The 22,141-nt window shown below is 35.9% G+C and overlaps 2 protein-coding genes across 5 annotated transcripts; both read left to right on the plus strand.

Moving 5' to 3' along the window:
* Positions 1–585: 585 nt before the first annotated feature.
* Positions 586–4,883, plus strand: LOC110777450 (protein NONRESPONDING TO OXYLIPINS 2, mitochondrial). 2 transcript variants are annotated; one of them, XM_021982054.2, is made up of 3 exons: positions 586–830; positions 928–1,046; positions 4,555–4,883. In XM_021982054.2, exons 1-3 carry the CDS (start codon positions 688–690, stop codon positions 4,572–4,574), a joined length of 282 nt encoding a protein of 93 aa, XP_021837746.1. In that variant the 5' UTR covers positions 586–687; the 3' UTR covers positions 4,575–4,883. The 2 variants fall into 2 exon arrangements, with proteins under 2 accessions (XP_021837746.1, XP_021837745.1); XM_021982053.2 differs by lacking the exon at positions 4,555–4,883 and adding an exon at positions 3,580–3,886 and having other exon boundaries at positions 587–830.
* Positions 4,884–17,153: 12,270 nt separating this feature from the next.
* Positions 17,154–21,086, plus strand: LOC110777444 (uncharacterized protein At1g01500). Of its 3 annotated transcripts, none has more exons than XM_021982049.2 (3): positions 17,154–17,694; positions 18,267–19,086; positions 20,400–21,086. In XM_021982049.2, the coding sequence occupies exons 2-3, from the start codon at positions 18,388–18,390 to the stop codon at positions 20,604–20,606; spliced, it is 906 nt and encodes a 301-aa protein (XP_021837741.1). In that variant the 5' UTR covers positions 17,154–17,694; positions 18,267–18,387; the 3' UTR covers positions 20,607–21,086. The 3 variants fall into 3 exon arrangements, with proteins under 3 accessions (XP_021837741.1, XP_021837740.1, XP_021837739.1); XM_021982048.2 differs by having other exon boundaries at positions 17,154–17,468; XM_021982047.2 differs by having other exon boundaries at positions 17,155–17,500.
* Positions 21,087–22,141: the final 1,055 nt, after the last annotated feature.

The following is a 22,141-nucleotide window of genomic DNA, read 5'->3' on the forward strand; positions in this document are numbered from 1 at the left end:
CTTTGGCCTCTACTATAATTTAAATGAATATCTCTCATACGCTGAACAAAAATAATTAATGTTTAAAATGTATGTCCGTTGCTTTCAATAATAAAGTTATTTTTTTCCAATCTTAGGGGACGATTAATAACATATTCTTCCTTTAAATGATTTTTTTCGGAAAAGACGCTTTTAAACCAAAACTCACAACATCGGGTACATCTAACTCGTTCAAGAAATCTTTATGAGTTGTAACATTAATTATTATTGCATATAAGCCAGCGTTTTGAAAATGCTAGCACGTATCACGTGCACCAAGAGCTAGTATCACTAATATTAGCTCCTTTAAAACTTTAAAGTACCGTAATTCTTACCGTATATAACTAATACAAGTATAACACCAACATTAAGTTCTCCAAAATTTTACAAATGAGTTACTTCGTATATGATTAGATAGTTTATGGCGAATTTAAATCCAAAATAGTACTCCGTACGTTTTTTTTGTTTTTATTTTTTTTGGAGGACTACATGCAAGAAAAATAGTGGAATTCTTAAATGGTGCTAATTTGCTAATTCCATAAGACTAGTCTACAAGTCAACAGATAAGTAACATAACCACAAAACGAGCAAACCACGTAGTAACCCCTTTAGTCCCAAAACCTCCATCTTACTCAATTTTAGTTTTTAGGGTTTAAGGTCGGAGAGAAAATGGCGACAACGGGGATTAGATCAGCTATAGCTTCAGGAGCAAGGTTAATGGCGGTTCGATCAAAACCCTCATGTTCGGTAACTGTCACTGCTAAGTTAATAGCTTCGCCATTCTCAAACAAACCCATTTCCTCTGCGTCTAGGTACCGTGTTTCCAACTAACTTGATTCCTGCTTCAATTCAATGGAAATTTATTACGAAGTATCTAAATTTGTGTTTTCCGTTGTTGGATTGTTAAAGGTTGGCTTCAATGTTGGGAATGGTTGAGTCACAGAAGCCGCTTCACAGTGCAATTGCTTCTGCTCGTCTAACGTCGATTCTTGCTCTTGATTCCAGCTGCTGGAGCTGCCTTTCTCTAGGTGATTTTTTAAAATTGCATACTTCATTAAGTTTGGTGATTTTGATTTAATTGTTGAATTTGCTATTGAAACTGTATGATTGGGCTAAATTTCATAGATTTTAGAATATGTGGGCTGATCTTTAACAATGGGAATGTGATTGGAAGTTGTTATTTTTGGACTTATGGTTTAGTTGTAGGAATGCAGTTTGATGCTTCGCCCGTCACTAGTGGCTTGTAAGGTTTTCCATTAGAAAAGGGGTTTAAAGTTTAGTTTTATGAACTTGTTTTCATCATCCGCATGATAGCTGATGCAAATGTCTCTTATTAGAAAAGTGGGGTAAATTTTAGCTTAAAGAACTTGTTTTCAATGTCCGTCAGGGAACCAATTTCTGTTGCAATTGTGTCATTAGTCCATGCCTCAATAATTATCCTGGATAGATGAGAGTATATATGGTACTTTAACGCACAGGGGTTGTATATGAGAGTATGTATGATGTATCACCATGGATGGGTGCAACAATCTGATTGTAAGAATGAGAGTGTTGTATGATCTTGTCAATATTATGGAAAGTAAAGAGAGAGGAGTGAGGAAGAAAGGGAAAGAGTGGAATGAGTTTCCTTTATTTATTAAAATGTACAAAAGCTAGTGTTCTTATTTATGTTTAAGCTAAGTTATGAGCATACATAAGTTGCAAGCAAGCTAGTTTGTTAGAGAATGGTGAAGAAGTTGTTACGCGAAGCAGCTACCTGACTTTACCCTTTCGGATCATGTTGCAAGTAAAAGGAAATCAATATCTATACGTGTGGTTCTGTCGTAGAAAAAAGGATACTTTCATCGTGCATAAGGCAGAATATCTCCATGCAAAAGATTAGGTTCAAAAGAGTTGGTGCTCAACTTTCCGATTACCGGACTGACTCACTAAGCATGCAGCTCTTAGAGATGCTGGTGTGGACATTACAATCTTTATCTCAACAGATTATGAGCCTAAATTTCTGAGTCATCTGACTGTCTTGGAGTTTGCGGTATTTGATTGTGACTTTGAACAGAAAAAGAGACATAAGGTGATATATTAAATATTAATTGAGTACAGTTTCCAAGTTCCATGCTATATTGCTGATTGGCTAGGATATCTGAAAATCTGAGTGAATACCTAACATCTGATGTAAGCTAGGGGTTGGGTAGCAGAGGGCTGCAAACTGATTTACCATCAGTAAAACCAGTTTCATAGTGTAACTCATCAATGTACTTAGTACTAGATGACAAATTATACTATCTCCCTTGTATCCAACCTACAGTGCAATTTCTTTTAAATTTAAAATGAATTGCAAGATGCTTCTTTAGATATGGTTTTCTTACAATCTGTTATGTATTAGCATAACTGGAACAAATTAAAGGAAGAAACTTAGATTGATAATTCTGGAAATACAATATCAAAGGATAGGTATCAAGTTGTGTTACCCTCCAAAAGGGTTATACAAGGCTAAGATAACAATTCAATTTCTGGATGTCCCCTCTTTCCCTACTTTTATCTATATATGGCATTGCTGATTCCCGTTTCATTCTCTTTCCTCTAATTTGTTTTCTTTCCTGTTCCTCAAGGATCTTAACTGATTCATAATGCAAATCCAGCTACACCCTTCCTAAGTCTGGTTCATTACGTTACTGGCCGTCCAAAGAATGATAATTGTTATAGAGATTATTTCTACTCTGGACATGCCTTGTAAGTTGTAACAGCAAGAGCTTAGTTAACCTGGAAAAATTCATCAAACAAATTGCCATTTAAAAAGGTAGTATTAATTGTTGGAGTCTGTAACCTTTTGTTCCGAAAAAATGATAGTTGTGATGATGGCCATTCTGACCGCCAGTCCCGAAAGACAATATCTACCTTTTGAGCGAACCTTTTTGAAACCATCTTTACTATGAATGTTTCCTAGGAACCATCAGCCTCAACTTAACACTCCTTTGCTGCCTAATGGCTCCATACTTCCATGTACTATTAGCAGATAGAATTCTAATTTGTTGTCCATAACAGCTGTCCAGTTAGGGGGTTTGTGAGGGTTTTTTACATTGGTAGTTGGTTCTTGATAGGTAGTTAGGGAGGAAACATGAGCTTTAAGAGGTATATGGGAACCAGACAAGATTGAAGCGGCTATTATTTGAGGGCCGAGGCAGCAGTGCAGGGTTTACACAAAATTATGAAGATATATGGGTGGTACATGTGTTTTAGTGGACCTATTTGAGGAATATGGCTTGATGCCTTGATGCCTTGATGAGAGTGTAGTGTCTGTGAAGTTGTGAACCTGGAGGAAAACGATGATTTATTTCTGTGTATTTTCAGCAGAAATAGGTGTGTCATATTTGTTTTATTATATAACATAGAAAAAATGATAACTTTTATGCTCAATATTCTTTCATAAACAGGGGGTTGAGCATATTTCTTTGTGAGTTTAAAACCATGATGCTACTTTAGTTTTGCTGGTTATGGATGGAAGATGTAGGCGTGTTTTTGGTCTTCAGTGCACTGACTCAGCTCATTTCTTTGTTGCTATAGGATTTTCTTTGCCTTTGTGACGAGCTCTACGACATCTTTATGGAGAAATTACGGATTAGGTGTTTTTGAATCTTTTTTCTTCTTTGTAATAAGAATTGAAGGAAATGCAAGGGATTCCATGTTTGTTACAATTTGGAGCTCCTTAGGGTTAACCAGTTGTTTTTATTTTATTTTTCCTGAGCACTGTATGATGTTAGTATTCACTTGTAATGGATATAAGTCGGTAATATTCTTGCAAATGTCTACAAAATTCTGGAACAAGTTTTACTCAAGGATATGCAGAGCCCCTTTTTCATGATGAACAAAACTTGTCAGGCTCAGCTCTGGGGCAAGTGATATTGCTATGTTGGTTGCTGATTTCTTAGGTTTAAGGAACTACACACTGTACTTTGTTGAACCTGTTGTTCCAGTCTTTTTTGTAGGAGACTAGTAGTACTAGAACCTAAGCTGCAATATGGATATTTTGTGCAATTTTTTATTGAGCCGAATGTAGCTCACACTATATTGCCAATTGCAGGAAGTGATTATTGACAATAGTATGTCAACTATCATGGCATTGTCGATGATTCTCATACTTTGTGTACATAAATAGCTATTGGTTTTTTTAGTCTCAAATGGTTATTAGTTATCTGTTACCAAGTACCTCGATCTTCACGATCATAGTTTTCAGTTACCATTCTGTTTTTGCTTGAGGAGCCGTGGGTAGTCTGGCTGTAGTGAAGATTCTCCTTAGGCATGAGTGGCCTTAAGCCTTACTAGCACAAAGAGAGTGTGTTATGTAACCATCATTGTGTATAGTATTGACATCTTATGATCCAATTGTGTTTTATGTTTAAGTCTTTTTGTGTTTGTGTTGCCCTTTATCTGTGTTTTTAGTGTTTTTCTTGTTTCTGTACCTTTGTTTCAAGTCTTAGCTGTTACTGAGAGGATGAACTCTGATGTTATGTTATCTTTCTTTTCTTGGGATTTTTATAGACTTTGCAGTTCCTCGGTGACCAGAATCAAGATGATGTTGTAGTTTGCTTCCCTTGCTTGCTGGTGATCCAAACTCTTTTCTGAATCGTTGCTTACCCTCCCACCTTTTTAGCAAATTGCCGGCTTCTTAAGTCCATGGCTGTTCTCCCATGCTCATTGATGTAAGTCATTTAAGCTGGCAGATAGCTGAATACCACATTTTCCTCCCTTGAACTTTCTTTCTCTTTTTTGGTTGGGAGGGATAATTCCTGCTGTAATTTTTCTTTCAGAATAGGCTCATCTGCTTCTCTTTATTCATTTTGCAGTACTCTCTGCTCATCGTTTTTCCATGTCCGTTTTTGTTTAGTGCTGTGTATGTTTACTCTTCTGACCCTCTTAGGCTCCGTTTGGTTTGGTGAAATATGTTTCCATTGCAAAATGATTTTCTCTGAAGAACATTTTCCAAGGGAAAACACAATTACAAACTAGTTCTTCATTGTTTGGTTTCTTAAAAGAAAATGGGAGAAGATGGTGAAGATTGAGGGGAAGAAAGGAGAGGGAGGTAAGGAAGAAAGGAGGAAAAGTGGTTTCCCTCCCTTTCAAAGGGAAAAGATTTTCCAACCTTTGAGTTAGTTATGGAAAATTGTTTTTCATCCTTTGTCAAACCAAACAATGTAAAATAATTGAAAAGAGGAAAATCGTTTTCCATGAAAACGTTTTACACCCTACCAAATGGAGCCTTAATGAATTCCACAAGTATATGCATAATCACAGTGATTTTTAGAGCGAGAAAACTTGTGTTTATATGCATAATCACAGTGATTTTTAGAGCGAGAAAACTCACAGTGATTTCTAGAGCCAAAAAAAACTTATGTTTCTCTGTTAGCCTCACATTATCTACGTGATAAGATTAGTTTTGACCTTAGAACACGAATGAAGGTATGAAAGTAGGGGGAAGTGGAGGCTTAAAGTTCTTTTTGCTTTATAGGTTGCAAATCCGCAGAGAACTTAGAAAATGGATTCCCTGCTGTGCATAACTGAGATGCCAACATTTTAACCTTTAGTAAATATACTCGTATGACTGTACGAGTATACAGTGTGTATAATCATACTGTATTTTCTTTATATACTGGAAAATATTTCCGGACAGGGCGGGCCCCCTTGAAAGCTAACCGCCTTTGGCTTCACCTTCTCCTACGGCCCACTCGCGTATAACATAGTATGGTGTTGTGCACAGTGGAGGATCCGGAAGACTGAGAAGAGAACGACAACGACAATGCGACCGAGGATTTCCGTTGGCTATACCATGTTTATGTGAGGTATAAAAGCACTTGCCTGTACCTTTCAAAACATGCACTGTATATTGTTAGCAAGAGACCATCTTTAGCCACGATTTAGATATAGATTTTGTGGAAAATCTTGAGAGATTATGACCACCAGTTTTGCAGATACCTAATTGTGGTTAGGAAGGCTTAACAAGCAATCTTTTTGTCAACTAAATTATCTTTTTTTTCTCCACTCTTTTCCCTTTTTTATTTTATTTTTATTTTAGTAAGTTTTGGAATTGGAATTTGGATAAGGTGTAGATGTTATGTTGGTAAGACTAATTCAGCTAAAACGAAATTTAGTGGGTTGTTTGTTTCTCATTAAGAAGCCTCTAATGTCATTTTCAGTGGTTAAGGTCTTTGTTGATAAGTTCGCCGACATAGTATATATTATCTACTGGATTGGGAGTTTCTTCCTGTTTATCTATTACGGAGTATGAGGTTAATACCATGGAAAAATATCGAAATGTTTGGTGTAATTTTATGGTGGAAATTTGTTTTTAAACACACATGTTTTCGAGCAGAGAAGTACGACTTTGGTCATTCATATGTCACGCTTTATATCGAATGTATTTCTATTATATAAGTGAAGAGGTGGGGTTATTTTAGTAATTAATTTTTGGTGGATTATTAAAATACCTACTCTATACTAATATATTAAAAGGCGTTTGTAAGAAAGTATACAATGCCACGTGGCGCCCTCCTCTTTCAATTTGACACATGTCATTACGTGTCATCCAATATTATTAGAAAATTACAAATACAAGATTCGAACCCATGACTTGGTGATTGGAACCACTAATGACTTATCCACTTGGCTACGCAAATTTACGTGTCATATTTTGCAAACGATATATAATAAAGTGATAGTAAAGAAAGAAAAATGATTTTAATCAAAATAGGAGTTAATTATGATTTGTTTTTATTTTATTTACAGAAAAATAGGCATAAGTTACAATTATTCAAGTGATGACTCGGCCTTTGGGGCATTGCCCGAGACCAAAATCTAGTTAAAATCTCAAAGAAGAATTTTATTGGGTTTTTCTACGTTGTACCCCTGTAGTTCATTGATTTCTACGTAGTACCCAAACGTTTTATGTTTTACACATTGTAGCCTCATAGTTGCAAAACTTAACCGTTTTTATCCTTGCCTCCAACCCAATGTTTACAATTTCCGTTATATTTTTTGAAAATCAAGAATGTTCTACATTAACGTTGGGTTAACAACAAACATAAGGTTGATTATAATGTAGAAAAATCTTAGTTTGTTTAAAAAGTAATGGATTTTTAAGCGGTAGATTAACAACAAGGATAATAATAATCTCTATTATATAAGCCAAGAGGGGAGGGTTATTTTTGTAATCACGCTTTTAGTGTCCCCCAAAGATTTAACTAAACTACCCTCTATGTTATTTAAGCATAACTATTAATGAAAATGCTCCATAAATATAACCATTAATGTAAATATGTGAGGATTTGTAATCCTTCCGTATCTCATGTAATTAGATAGGTGATTAGCCGTTACCTAAGTTATAGCCTATAATTACGTAGATTTGTTTGTATACATGTTAACTTATGTCATTATCATCAATCAATGAATATCGTCCAATAATATATATGGCTAAATATGATATAGAGAATAATATACAAAATATACATATAATATATCAGTCAAATTTAAATTGAAAATGGTCGGAAGACAAATATTCGAAAAATTAAAGCTTTCATGCATGATTTTATTTTCTAATAAGGGCGCGTTAGAGGTGATACGATGTAAGAGGGACATAGCACTGTTGTATTATAGAATAGAGATAATATGTAATATCGCACGCATCGCGTGCATATAAGACTAGTGACTATATATTACAAATATAGAGGTACTATGTGGAAAATTTTAAGTGCATGAGTACAACGTAGAAATCAAAGAAATATAGGGATACAACGTAGAAAAACCCAATTTTGTTCAATCTAGCCTCTTAAATAAAACTTTACCATTTTAATAAAAGAAAATTTGTAATTATTAATCCAACCTTTGCCCGATTTTCTTTAATTAAGCCTACCTATGCGATATTTCTAAATAATCCAACCTTTATGACCCAACTACTATTATTAAGCCTAACAAGTTACTAACCGGCTATAGGCGGTATTCACCCTTACGTGGCATATAACAATTATAATTTTTTTTCCCCTTATTTTCTTTAATTGCTATTTTAATTTTCGTTCCTCTCTCCTCTGCGATTTCTGCTTCATCTCTGAACTCCTCTCCATTATTTCTCTTCTACCTCTTCTTCACCAATGTCGATCCCTCATACCTCTCCATTCGAAGTTCATCAAAAATAATCAGCAATGGCTATGGCTGGGTAAAGCAATTGCCCGTTGGATCTGGATCTTCTTCAAATTCAAGGTTTTTTTTTTCTTTTTAAATTTTCAACAAGACCACAATAACCAACATCTCATAACCTAAAAAAAACTATATTATTGCAACAGCTCGGGTTTTACGAAGTGACCATCAAGGAAGCCCAAAATTCAAAATTTACCAAAACAGGAACAAAAAAGTTTGGTTCGTAAGTTCACCTTCAATTGTACGATTTTGGAGACGAAATTTGAATGCGCGTGGATGAAGTCACCTATTTCCACAAGAAAATCGCTGATGATGTCATGAACCAGTACAATTGTGGTTGAAGCAGCAATAATGGAGGAGAGAGGAATTGAAACACGGTACAGAGAAGAGAAGGGTTAAGGGTTTTTTGAAGAAAAAAAATGAAATCCTTGTTTAGGTGGCAAGTGATGATGACGTGTCCAATATTTTAGCAGGGAAACCAACTTTAGGTAGTCAACGTTTTTAACGTTGACTTTGTTGCAGGTAACCGGTCATCCAGGCTTAATAATAGTAGTTGGGTAATAAAGGTTGGATTATTTAGAAATATCGCATAGGTAGGCTTAATAAGAAAATCGGGCAAAGGTTGGATTAATAATTACAAATTTTCCTTGACTTTGTAGCAGGTAACCGGTCATTCAGGCTTAATAATAGTAGTTGGGTCATAAAAGTTGGATTATTTAGAAATATCGCATAGGTAGGCTTAATTAAAGAAAACCGGGCAAAGGTTGGATTATTAATTACAAATTTTCCTTTAATCAATCTGTTTATATGTGATCGGCTCTATCTAACTATATTCACACACATTATGTTTATATTATATTTTTTTCATGTTATTTCAGGGTTAAATGTAATGAAACAAATTTGTTTGTTATATTCGCACGTATCGCGTGCCTATAAAACTAATATAGTACGTACTACATAGTATATACTAGCGTTATTGGCCTTTTCTTAATGTAAAAGAACAATTTAGAGATGCCTAAGAGTTAAAGTTTCTCGTTCAAATGTTCAATCTCCAGTGTAATTTTCTAACGGATCGAGAAGTCAACACCCTTGAATACTCCGTATATACGGAGTATCATATTTACACGTGAACTTCACGTGTTGCCGTGAGGGGTTTATTTCATTTATTTATTTTCCCATGAAATTTTGTTCCAAGGATTGTACATTTGTACTGCCATTCTGCCAAGAGTACAGAACTCAATTAGCACTGTCCATAAGGATTCAGGACTCAGGAGTGTTCAGCATGGGCACCATTTGCCAATGCTCTAAATTTTATAGTGTATCTTCAATGCATTAGAAATTGCATCCTTGCAATGTAGTCGTAAAACATGATTAAAATGTTACTCCGTACTTCTTTCGTTGTACGGAGTATTTAATTGTCACCCTATTAGTTTAGTTCTACTATTAAACTCCTTTTTTTAGATAGATCATACAATTAATTGGACAGTCGATTACTTTTTTTTCTTCTTCTTATCATTGACAACTTATCGAAATCAAGATAACACCGCAGAAATAAAACCTCTCTCTAGCTTTCCTCTCTAAAAAAGAAATCCCAACCCCTTCAAACCTCAACCACCGCAGCCGGCTCGCTGGTGCCGGACCCGAGCCTTATTTGCTCATTTAAGGGCGCCGGCGAGCCGGAAATTAGTTCACTTGGTGTATCTGCCCTTCCGGAGAAGAAGAAAGAGAATCAAGCTTCTTCAATAAAGAGAGAGGTTTTTCAGATCTGGGTTTCAATCTTTACCGCCCTTTTCCAAAGCTCCTCCGAAAGCCGCCGTCGATAATCTCGTCGGTAAAGGTAGGGGTGTTGTTGGTTCGTTCGTACCGGAAGTTATTGGACCGGAATTTCAACCTAATCTATTCCATCTACCTCCTAGTGGCCGCCGCAATTAGTCACCGGTAAAGGTATGTGCCGTCGGTGGTTTTCGCAGGTAAAGGTTAAGTTTTGGGGTTAGGGTTTCAATTTTGGAATAGAATTTCTGAATTTGGGTTGTATTCTGTGTGTTTGGGAGTTAAGGCCTTGTTTTCTAATTGGGTTCCTAGCCGCCGCTGGCTTGTAGTGTCGGGAAAATCCCGATCTTGCCGGTAAAGGTATAGGTTAGGTTTGGGATTTAGATTAAGGCTTTTTTAATTCCTTTCCTTTTCAGTAACATCTCTGGTACTTGTTTAGGTGGTAATTGTGGCTTGATTCTTACGCTCTCTCTGTTTTGTTGGTCTAGTTGTTTCTAGATGTTTAGTGATGTTTAATTTAGTTAGCTTTAATGTGTTTGACTTGGTTAGTTTGTGCTTGGTTGTTGGAAGTGTTAAGTATGGGGTTGTTGGTTTATTGTCTTTGCAAGGTTGGTTAATGGTTTGTTTTTCTATGGCGGGATATCCAATGTTGAGGATTGTAGAGGTTTTGGGTTTAAGTTTTTTCCAGTTGGTTGTCGTCCAAAAGTCAGTCAACCTAGGTAGTGGACTTGTCCCTGGTGTTTATACTCCCTTGGACGGTAGTATGTCAGGTCTAGAGAGGGAGAAAGAAGGTTGTAGGGGTGACTATGGAAGGAGAATCTTGTATTCACGAATGTCGGTTGTTCAGTTTAGGTTCGTGGTGAGAGGTTCTCTCATTACATTCAAAAATTCATATTTGAAGACTGCTCCCCAAATGAAATTTTTGGGGGTTCATAGCATGTTCACTAAGATGAGTCTCTTTGGGAGACTCCATGTGCTCGTTCTCCAGAGTGTCGAGTTTGTTCGTGAGCATATCCCCTTGCTCACAAGGTCGTTTCAACCGGTTCGTGAAGTTCATATCCTTCCGTTTCTTTCGTCGTCTTTCAAGTTCCACCGATTATGGGTTCTTATTGCTTATCGCTTAAGCTTCATCCCGAGGAGAAAGGAGAATGTGGGCGCGCAAGGCGAAGGCAACAATCAAGGGCCATCGACCAATGCACTGGCTATGCTTGTAGTTCGTAATGTTATAGTTCCAATGGTTGTAAGAGCATGTATGGCTCAAGTTAGTAACGGTTTGTTATTTATTTTTCAATGTTGTATGATTGTTGCTATAGCCCATAATCTAACCAAAAAGTTAGAAAAAGGGAATAGCTTTGTTTAATTGAATATTTTGTTGGCTGTCAAAAAAAAAAGATAACACCGCTTTAATTGTTAGTTTAAACGCCGATACTGTAAACACTTAAATTTTTTAATTATGATTGTACTTATTAGTTATTCCGTATAAATAAAAGGAGGGAAAATATTCATGAGAGTAGGAAGCACCCTGAAATCTATAACTAGTTTATAAAAAGGAACACTGTAGATTATTAGATGACATGTGTCATCCCCATCTTTCATCCATTAATTTGTTCTTTTTTTCCAATTTTTCCTTTTGTTATTTGTTATACGAAGTATTTTACAACTTCAACACCTCTTCAAATTCATCTTTCTCATTCAACATCAATTCACTATTTAATTCTTTTTTTTTCAACTTTTAAATTTCATATATTTCCACTAAAATCACAAGCTTTCAACAAATTTAGCATTTAAAAAACCGTTTAACAACCACTATATAATTGTCTGTTCATTAAACGGGCTCAAAAGCTAGGTTGAGTAAGAAAGCAAAGCCTTGTCCAACTCGACAAAGGGAACCGACTTAGATGGGTGATCCTCCATCCAAACTTTCACTTCACTAATTTAGTGAGGTTTTACTGTTTTAGCAATGGAATGCATGGGCCACTTGATTACATTTTCTACTAGCAAAAGAGCAAAAATTAAAGCTACAAGACTTGGCTTAAATATCATCTACCAATACTTTGGATACTACTCCCTCCGTTTCTTTTTGTTATATCCGTTTACTTTTTGGGCGTTTCATAATGTTGTATCCACTTAGAATCTATTCTATTTTTGGACATACATTTTATCCTAAAATACCCTTACATTTCTATCTAATTACCAAAATACCTAAAGATTCTACCCATATTCTCACCTAATTTTTCCCACCCATAATATTTAATCAATTTATTTTCCCAACCTCCATTATTAAATTAATATTCCCTTCCCATCACTTTCACTCTCTCTCCTCCCTCCCTTTTCTGATTTCACTCTCTCTCCTCCCTCATGTTTTCACTCTCTCTCCTCCCTCTTTCTTCTGATGCGTCTCCCCTCCCTCCCCTCCCTCCCTCTTCTAATTTCATCTCTCTCCTCCCTCAAATTTTTCACTCTCTCTCCTCCCAAAACCTCTTTTGTAAATTTCCGCCGCAACCACCACCACCACCACCACCACCACACCTCTGTCGCCTTTGTGTTTCCACTACCATCTCTGGAAAAAAAAACTCTATATTAAGGCTTTAGAGGGTGAAATTCGACCTTAAAAATTCTAGATCTAGAGTTTTCATGGTCGAATTTGACCTCTAAATCTTCAAAATCTTGGATTTATGGTAAAATTGTTGATTTTTATTTTATTTTGTTGATTTTTGTGGTTCAAATGTTGATTTTCTGTTGGTTGATTTTGTTCGAATTTGTTGATTTTTGGGTTGATTTTTTGGGTTGATTTTTGGTTGCTTTTTGGGTTCGAATTTGTTGATTTTTGGTTGCTTTTTGGGTTCGAATTTGTTGATTTTTGGATTGATTTTTGGTTGCTTTTTGGGTTCGATTTTTTGTTGAATTTCTGGGTTGAATTCTTGATTTATTTGTTTGAATTTCTGGGTTTGAATTTTTGTTTGAATTTTTGGGTTGAATTTTTTGTTGATTTTTGGGTTGATTTTTTGATTTTTTGGGTTCGAATTTGTTGATTTTTTGGGTTGATTTCTTGAATTTTGTTGGTTTTTTTGGGTTGAATTTCTGGGTTGAATTCTTGATTTTTTTGTTTGAATTTTTGTTCGAATTTATGGGTTGAATTTTTGTTGATTTTTGGGTTGATTTTCTTGTTGTTTTTTTTTTTTTAATTTCTGGGTTTGAATTTTTATTCGAATTTCCAGATTGAATTTTTTCGCATATTTTTGATTTTTTTTTGTTGATCGTTGTTCGAATTCCGATAAAAAAATTTGTTGTGAGAAAATCTGATTTATTTTATTAATAATAATACAATATCTCCCATTTACACTAATTATTTATTGTTTTCTCTCTCCTTTTATTCCAATCACTTACACACAATCATTTCTCTTACACCCAATCATTACACTTATACCCATACAAACCAAGATTCTATTTTTCTTAAAAACCCAACTTGATTCCATATGGATACAACATTTAGAATTGGAGGGAGTAGTTCTTTCTCTATTGCCAAAACATAATTTTATAACTAAAATAAGTTTAGACAATTCATGTAACTAATAATATTATAATTTTTCTCTCTTTTCTCTCTTCCTCCTTAATCCCCAATTTTTTGTTTTTTCTAACTTTTGATTTCATGTTCGGAATAAAAACCCCATTTTCTCCGTATTGAAGAGTTTTTTTATTATTATTTATTCATTCATTTATTGGATTATCTCTACCCATTCATTGGTATTATCTCTCTCCTTGTGAGAGTTTAGAGCTATGTTTTTAATTTCGCAGGAAATATTGATTTATTGATGAAGATTTGTGCAGTGTTACAACGGATGTCAGTCCTACGTCTACAATCAATTAAATCGAATTCAATCCCAAAGCTACAACAGGTCGAAAGTCCCCCTCGTTGAAAGTTGTATCAAACAACGATGTGAAATAAAGTATTCATTATTGTCAGATCTCATCCACAAAGATCGTGGTTTTGCAGGATTAGAGTTTCATTTGATCCAAGTTTTTATTTGTTTGTTTTGATTTCTATTGTAGATGTCCTATGACTTTTTTTATTAATGAACTAATTTCACCTTCAAGAAAAAGATAATTCATATAACTAAAATAAGTACAAGTACGTTCTGATAGATTGAGATAAGATAAGTTCAGAAAAAAAGAAGTGAAAAAAAAAACGAATCCCTACAAAAACAATTGAAAAAGAATACACCCTGAATACAATTTTTTTTTTTTTTGGCAGTTGATACAAACATGCAAAAAACAAGAGAAACAAATTCCCCCATTACTATCAGCTAGGGATGGCAATGGGTCGGATCTGGACCGGGTCCGACAGGATTCAGACCCAGACCAGCTTTTTAAGAGGTGGATCCAGATCCGACCCAGATCCACTGGGTCCAAAAAAATCAGATCCAAACTCAGATCCACTGGGTCTAATGGGTCTAGGGTCGGATCTGGATCCTAAATGGGTCTAAGCTTATTTGTTTTCCAAAAAAAATTGTCCCTCATTTTTCTTATATTACGTAATTTTTTCGCCCATTTTTTGTATGTAAACGTAACGTTGCTTTAATAAAACCACTAAATATTGAATATTCGTTAATTTTGTTTAGGAAAAAAATCATATTAGTCTTGTAATACAATAAGTATTTAAAGTTTCTAATATTATTATTTATATGTCACGTCAAACAATTTTTAAATAGTTTAGTATCATAGGAACTGAATAAAGTTTAGCACGTAAAGACTGAATTATATTTAAATTTTAATATTTTAAAAAAAAATTATATATGTGGGTCCGTGGGTCGGATCTGGACCGGATCTGGATCTTTAATTCTTGGACCCGGACCCAAATCCGCCCCATTGAACAAAGACCCAGATCCGCCCCAGATCCACAGGGTCTAATTTTTTTGGACCCAGACCCTTAAAAATGGACCGGGTCCAACCGGATCTGGATCGGGTCTTGGACCCATTGCCATCCCTACTATCAGCCTATAGCTGATTCATGGGAGATACACCTAACACTATTAGACTCCTCTACCTTACTAGAAGAAGACATATAGTAAGACTCTACATTATTAGCACTCGACTCTGCAATACTAGGACAAGACTCATTACAACTATTCAGGTACAAAGAAGACTCATCAGTAGTACTACAAGACACAAACCAACACTTCTTCTTTGGTCGATGAGAGACTTCTAAAGCAGGGGCAACAAACTTCCTCTTCATTCCCATTCGATACCTGCAATCAAATGCAACGTTAGACTGGTCTTTAGAGACTTGTTTCCTTATAGCTAATCGCTTTCTCGGGTTGGCGATCCTTTCTTGAATTCTGGTCTTCTTCACTTTTCCTAGAGTTGATAGAGCATGCTTCTGATCTTGTTGATAAGCAGGGACTCCTGTTAATGCTCTTTCCTCACCTTGCCTCTTCGAACTCTCAAGGGTGCTCTTACCATCACCTTTAACATCCTCCTCCTTTAATCGGATTGGGGACTTAGACAACCCCTCTCCATGGACTACTCTTTCCGTGGGTGGCAAATCTTGTGGCTTAGTCGCTAATCGAACAACCATAAGGGAACCCAACTTGGAATTCACATAGTTGACAGATTTTCCTGCAATTAATTTTTTATAATCTTTCTCTGAAATGGATATGAAGGAGCCAGCCTTCTTTCGGTTAACAAACCGATATTTTGACTCCACACGGTTATAATTCTTCAAAGTGGAAGAACTATCCCCATCCTCCTTATCTCCATTGCCTAACACATCACCATTCCTACTCAAAGTACTATCATCTCCAATGAATGAAATTCCCTCCGATGCCATATCGATGTTTGTAATAGCCAAACTATCATCCTTAGTGCTAGATTCACTATACTCCATATCCTCATCCCTATCCATATTTGCCACCATACTTGAAGGTACCTTATTACTAGAACAATCACTTACCAACTCATCTTTCACCTTTATATTACCTTGGGCATTACCTTTCACATCCACATTCGAATCTGTATGCTTGTTATCTATATGTGTTTGGGTCTCACTGGAATTTCCTAATTCTTTAGCACACTGCTTTTTCTCCGGGGAGGACAAACTGATCCCTAATCCAACTGGAGCAACACCTTGAGAACGAGATTTATGCACAATTTTAATGATAGAAGACTGAACTTGCTCAAGTTTTGTAGCTATTTCAACATTTGTTGGATCAATTACATGGGCCGTTGACAAGTCCCAATATGCAAAATTACTTTTACCCAATTCAATTGCAGCTGAGGCTCGCCTGAATAAGGCCTTGACATTATTTGGATTAAATTCCAAGATCGTGGAGCAAATAAAACCAACCAGTTCAAACTCCTTTCTCTTGCTAAAGCAAGCAGCCAGATTCAACAAGATACAAGTAGCCAATGCAAAGAATTTAATCCTGTCCTTTTCCAAATCAAACCCATACCTAACAAGAATCAAACCTGCATACCCATATTTCTCCAAAGCCTCCTCTATACTCCCACTCCCGAACAACATATTTCCTTCCTCCTTCAATTCTTCAGCAAGCTCTAACACTTCTCTTGGGCTTTCTGATTCTATAATTAAGGATATCAAGATTTCATCCTCTTCCAATAGATTATTTCCCTCTGTAATAAGTTTGTTTATCTCACCCCTAAATTTTTCATAATCTCCCAAAGAACACATATGTAGGTGACAGAAGAAGCAGACTTTAGAACAGATGGTGATCGAATCGGTAAAATCAAAAACTACTACTAAAAGATGAAAGAACTACGAACAAAGAAAATATGAAGAACAAGTGAAACTACAACCCAAACTTACAAAGAAAAGGAACCAGAAAACTCGCCGGAGAGTCGAAAGGAAAGAGATCTAGCCCTTCATCATCTCCGGCGAGGTTAAGAAGATGGTTTTGCGACACCCAAGAAAATTTTGAGGCGAGAGGAATTTTGAGGCCCTGAATACATTATTGTATGCAAGTTACAAACTAACTATTGTAGCAAACTACCGAAAATGACAAATAATGTAGACGAGATTCGAACCCAGGTCAATAGTATCTATCTACTTACATATTTTTATTTTTTGTGAACAGATCCCTGTTTTAATCACTGAAGTTTGCAATTAAACAACGAGAAAAACAGAAGATGGGTACTCCCTAATAAAACTCTTCTATAATAAAGTTTGCGATCAAACTCCAAATCACATTCAAACTTGTTCAAAATAATAATAAAAAAATACAGTACGGATTATCAACAAGAGGAAGGGTCAAATATCTAGGATGTACGTAATCTAGGAGCATGAAAAAGTTGTAAGACCCTACTCATATTTGCAAAAATTAAAACAACAAATACACAACAACCTCATTACCAAATTCAGGATCTGGGCATTTTCTATCCATTTTCCCCTCTGTTTCATTGAAAAACCCTAACTTCCGAAAAATTCAATTGCCAAAGAATACTTCAATTGCGCGTAACATAAGTCAATTGGACAGAGGGTAGAGGTGTGGAAGCACCCAAATCTTAGATATTTTTGGCAAGTTTTTTTAGAACTTTTTTTCTGGGTTTATTGAAAAGTTCTACTTTTTTTTTTTAATTTGTTTGTTTTGCCAATTTGATTACACCTATGCACCTGGTGAAGTTTGTCTCTTCGTGTGATGCTGTTTGAGTCGGCAAAATTGTTGATCATTTAATTGGATTCAATTGTGGTTTTTGTTTGATTGAAATTTGGTATGTTTATTGGCAGTTTGGCACCCATTTTTCTGCTGTAATTTTCAGTAAATATTCAATTTTGTTAAAATTAATTATCTGGGTATTTTTGTCTTTATTTTTCTATATAAACCCAGTTGAGAAATTTCTGGGGTTTTCCAATTTCTGAGGTTGATTTTTATTTTTATCAAAATTTGCAACCTTTTCCTCCCCTCTTGTGTTTTCTGCTGTTACCAACTTACCATGGCTTCTTATCTACTTTGCTGCTTTTAGCAATTGGGAATTTACTAGCTATCTCACTGTTTGTCCAGATTCTTAGAATTTTATTTTGTATTTTGAGTTGAAGCAGTTTCTTTTCTATTCCTTTTGTGTCAATTGGGTTAGGGGTAAGATTGCGCACATCCAGACCTCGCTAAGCATTTGAGCGGTGGGGGTTTTGTGGGATTGTTGTAGGTCGTGTTATTCTCATGAGCTTAATAATCCAATTTCTTCGTTTCTGGTGTTGATTGTAGGTTTTGGGTCTTGTTGTATGATTATCTTCAATTATAGAGTATGAGTTCTTACTGTGGTTTCCTTTCTTGGCACTGCTACAGCCTACAGGCTTCCTATGTTTTCGCAAAGTTCATCTTCTCTTTATGGTGTATCTCGAGCCATTTCGTCCAACATCCTTGAAGGATATCAGGTAGCAAGAAGGCTAATACCTCTGGGATTGTAATGGAGAATCCTTATGTGACCGTGAATGGTAATGGGTTTTTGGGCAACAATGGTCACTCGACTTCAAGACATTCCTCGCCCCGTCTTTCTTGGCTTGATTTACGAGTCTTCTATGTGAGAATTAGCAAGTGTGAGATTGATGATTCGACCCCTGAGCACCTCACTTTGAACCATATACCATTGGATCCAAACACCCTTCTCGAAGTAAATGGGGTAAGAGCTAGTATATATTCTGATGGGATATCAACTCTTCTTCGAAGAGATCGCCTTGATAAGAAATCTGATGAGGCTACATTCGTGAGCACCGACAATATTAGGATAACGGGTAGCGTGAAATTCGAGGTCTTTGATAGGGATGTTCTTGTTCTATCAGGGTATTTGAACAAGTGTGAGAGCAATGGATTTATTGATGGTAGTGAATCTGATCATGTTTCTAGGATGTGGAGTATGCATTGTGAAACAGATGCTACAGGGGGAACTGGCTTTTTAAAAGGGAAACAGTTAATTGGATCTGAATTAGCTTTACCATCTATTGAAGTATATGTTGCTGGATGTTTTTTAGGCACCCCTATTATGTTAACCAAGAGTTTGCATCTTAATTCTCGGAGGAAGCAAGTAAGACTGGCAATGCTGAACTCAATTCCTGAGAATGACACAACTGAAAGTGAGAAAGAGTCTCCACCCCAGCTTCCTGTGCAGGTATATTCATGAAGTAAATTAAGGTTTCTTGATTAATAAATGAACCTGTTTCTCTTCAGTTATCTGCTTTTTCATGGATTTTGCTGTTCTTAGGTATTGCTTGTGTTGTATGAGGCTGCTAAAATTACATTACAAATATGTCATAATTACATGATACTAATGTTTCTCTTGTGGGAGAATGCTTACTGTCTGCCTGCAAAATCGGAAATACAAATACTTATCTATAAGGTGTCAGTGTGGTATGGGCTTCCGACACATGTTATGATATGACATTATATATCTCTTTGTTCCAATGAGACACTGGGGTTAGTGGGGTCTGGATTTTTTTAAATTTGAAATGGGTACTAGGAAATAGGAATGGTTGTGTTAACTTGTGTATGACAACTCGGTTTCATGTTGAACCCTATATGGGGTTGGTATCATCATATTTTCCATCTTTTACCCCGCCCCTCCTGAATTTGAATATGTCAGGAATTTAAATTCAACCAGTAATTCGTTTTGGTAAATGTGGATGGTGTTGCACAACCTAAGATAAGGGGGCGTAAGATGAGACCTAGACACATGGTTTGGAATAGAAGGTTGCTATTGGTTTTCAAGTTATCGAATAAGTTGAATTGGGAACATAGGCCTCATAATGCTCATCTCATTTTACAATGTGGGGGGGAATTATTACTCTCATTTGGAGAGAACTAGTTATCTACTACTCCGTATCAAACTAGGCTAATTTATTAACCCCAAAAGGAGGGTGGTAATTCCCCATCTCTCCCTCGTTGCATAGTCATTACACCACCCCTAAACTTGTCTTCATTCTCTTATTTTGCCTACATCACTCCCTTATTACCCTCCAATACAAGCATGCCCCGAATTGGATAATTTAGTCCCTTAGACAAGTCAGTCAACGGAATATAGCCGACACTTAACCTTCCTCTACGTTTTTGGTGTGGGTGTGTATGCTACTAAATGTCATTAAAAAAATACTTGTACGGAAATTTTCATTTGACACCTTGTTACACGATTCGTAACTTCTCCAAAAAAAAAAAACTTTAGCTGAGTTCTAGCCTTCCTTCGAATGCCTCGAAAATAGTTCATAGAACTGGATGATAGTCCCCCCATTCTACTTTTTGTTTTGTTCTATGTTATGGTAAAATGGATGGATGTCTGTTTATCTCAATCATCCATATATTAAAGTGACTTATATTTGTAGGCATATCTTTTTTCTTGCTTCTGGTTCTACTTCCTCGTAGACTTATAGTGAAGCTAAAAGTAGACTGCAATTGCTGGTTTGAACTTGTTTTTGGGTTTGTACTTTGCAGGTGTTGGAAAATGAAGGATACAGTAATTTTTATCCAAATACAGAGTATTATGAAGGTGAAGATGGAGAACTCTCATTTTTCAACGCAGGAGTAAGGGTTGGTGTTGGAATAGGCCTTAGCGTTTGCCTTGGAATTGGAATAGGCGTCGGTTTACTGGTTAAGACCTACCAAGGAACAACGCGCACTTTCAGAAGACGGTTCTTCTGATCCTCAACTCCCTGATAAATTCCGTGATTTCTACTCTCTCGATTGCCCTTTCTTTGAAATGCTGTGAAAACAGGTTTTAGTCCGAGCAGCAATTAATGTGCCTGCTATGACAATACATGGGTAAAACTGAATGCATAAAACACTTGCATACATAACAAAAGACCTGCTGCTCGAGTTCTCTAAGCTTACGGATCAAGGTATGGGTTAGCTTGCTTGCTTCATGTAAAACACAAAATGCAGAGTTATCTTGTTAGAAGACTCAATACAGTTTTTCTTTAGGTAAATGTGTAATATACACTTTTGTTTCTGTTTTAAGTGGAGAATGTCTATTGATGACAAGTTTTGTTGATGAGATCGGAAGTGTGTAAATTTCCGCAAACGTGTTTTCGAGTTGTAGATTTTTGTTTTGTTTTGTGTATATTGTTGTTGAGAATTATCAGTTTCTACAGAAATAAGATAGAGCATTATTATGCTTGTATATTTGCTGTTTCTAGAGTTATTCGGATTGATAATCTATGGCTTGTATATTTGCCGTTGTCTGGAGTTGTTTGGACGATAACAACGATGCGCAAGACTATATTTATGATTTCCTTATTCTCTCCCACGATTTCAATGTATATAAGCTATCATTTGCGGTTGCTTTTTTTTTATTAATTCACATAATTTGGTAATATTTTTCAGATTGATAGATGCATAATTATTTTACTGATTTGCAAACGAGAATCACATTGCTTTAAGGTATGATTTATGTTTGATTTGTGTCAAAAAAGGGCCCACATAACGTTTTCGTCCATCTTGTCGTTAAGATGTGGTAAAAAATAAGAAACAATTTGTCAATTTTTTAGGTGGTAAAAAATAATTTACCCTAAATATACCGACCTTACGGGTTGACTCGTCTTACTCGTGTTAAATTTCTAACATAATATCCATCTAAGGCCCTATGTCTATGTCGTACCTCTCGTGTCGTGTCATGTACTCATGTTTACAACGACCCGTACCATGCGAGACCAATCTCGTATTGGGCTCTGACATCCCGCATGTTGGCCCAACCCATGCCCAACCCTAAATTAAACTAGTTGGCAGTCTGGCACACATTAAAAGGTTCCAAGATCGTTTGTTTCTTCGGTTAAAGCTCACACATCTTCACAGGTATTTAGAAAAGATCACTCTCGATTTGGCCACACTTATCTTGCTTCCTGAAGCATCACAAACCTGATCAAGACAAGCCATGTTCAAAGATAATTGATGGTCAAAGTTATATATGAATAATGTAAAAATCGAATGATACATTTATTAAGAAATGGAGGAAGTACGAAGTATAAATTCAAAACAGTTTATATAAATTTCAAACATTTATTTCAGTTATTTATCTGTTTCAGGTATTACCTTTTCTATTGAAAGTAAATTATCAATTTCAACTCTATTTCATCTAATGTTACCAAACATAGCCTTAAATAAACACTAGATACATAATTTGTATTTTTCACATTCTAAACCCTCACCTCACGCAGAAAATTTGCGAACAATGGTAATGT

This window comes from Spinacia oleracea, chromosome 4 (assembly GCF_020520425.1).
Source record: "Spinacia oleracea cultivar Varoflay chromosome 4, BTI_SOV_V1, whole genome shotgun sequence".
NCBI lineage: Eukaryota > Viridiplantae > Streptophyta > Magnoliopsida > Caryophyllales > Amaranthaceae > Spinacia > Spinacia oleracea.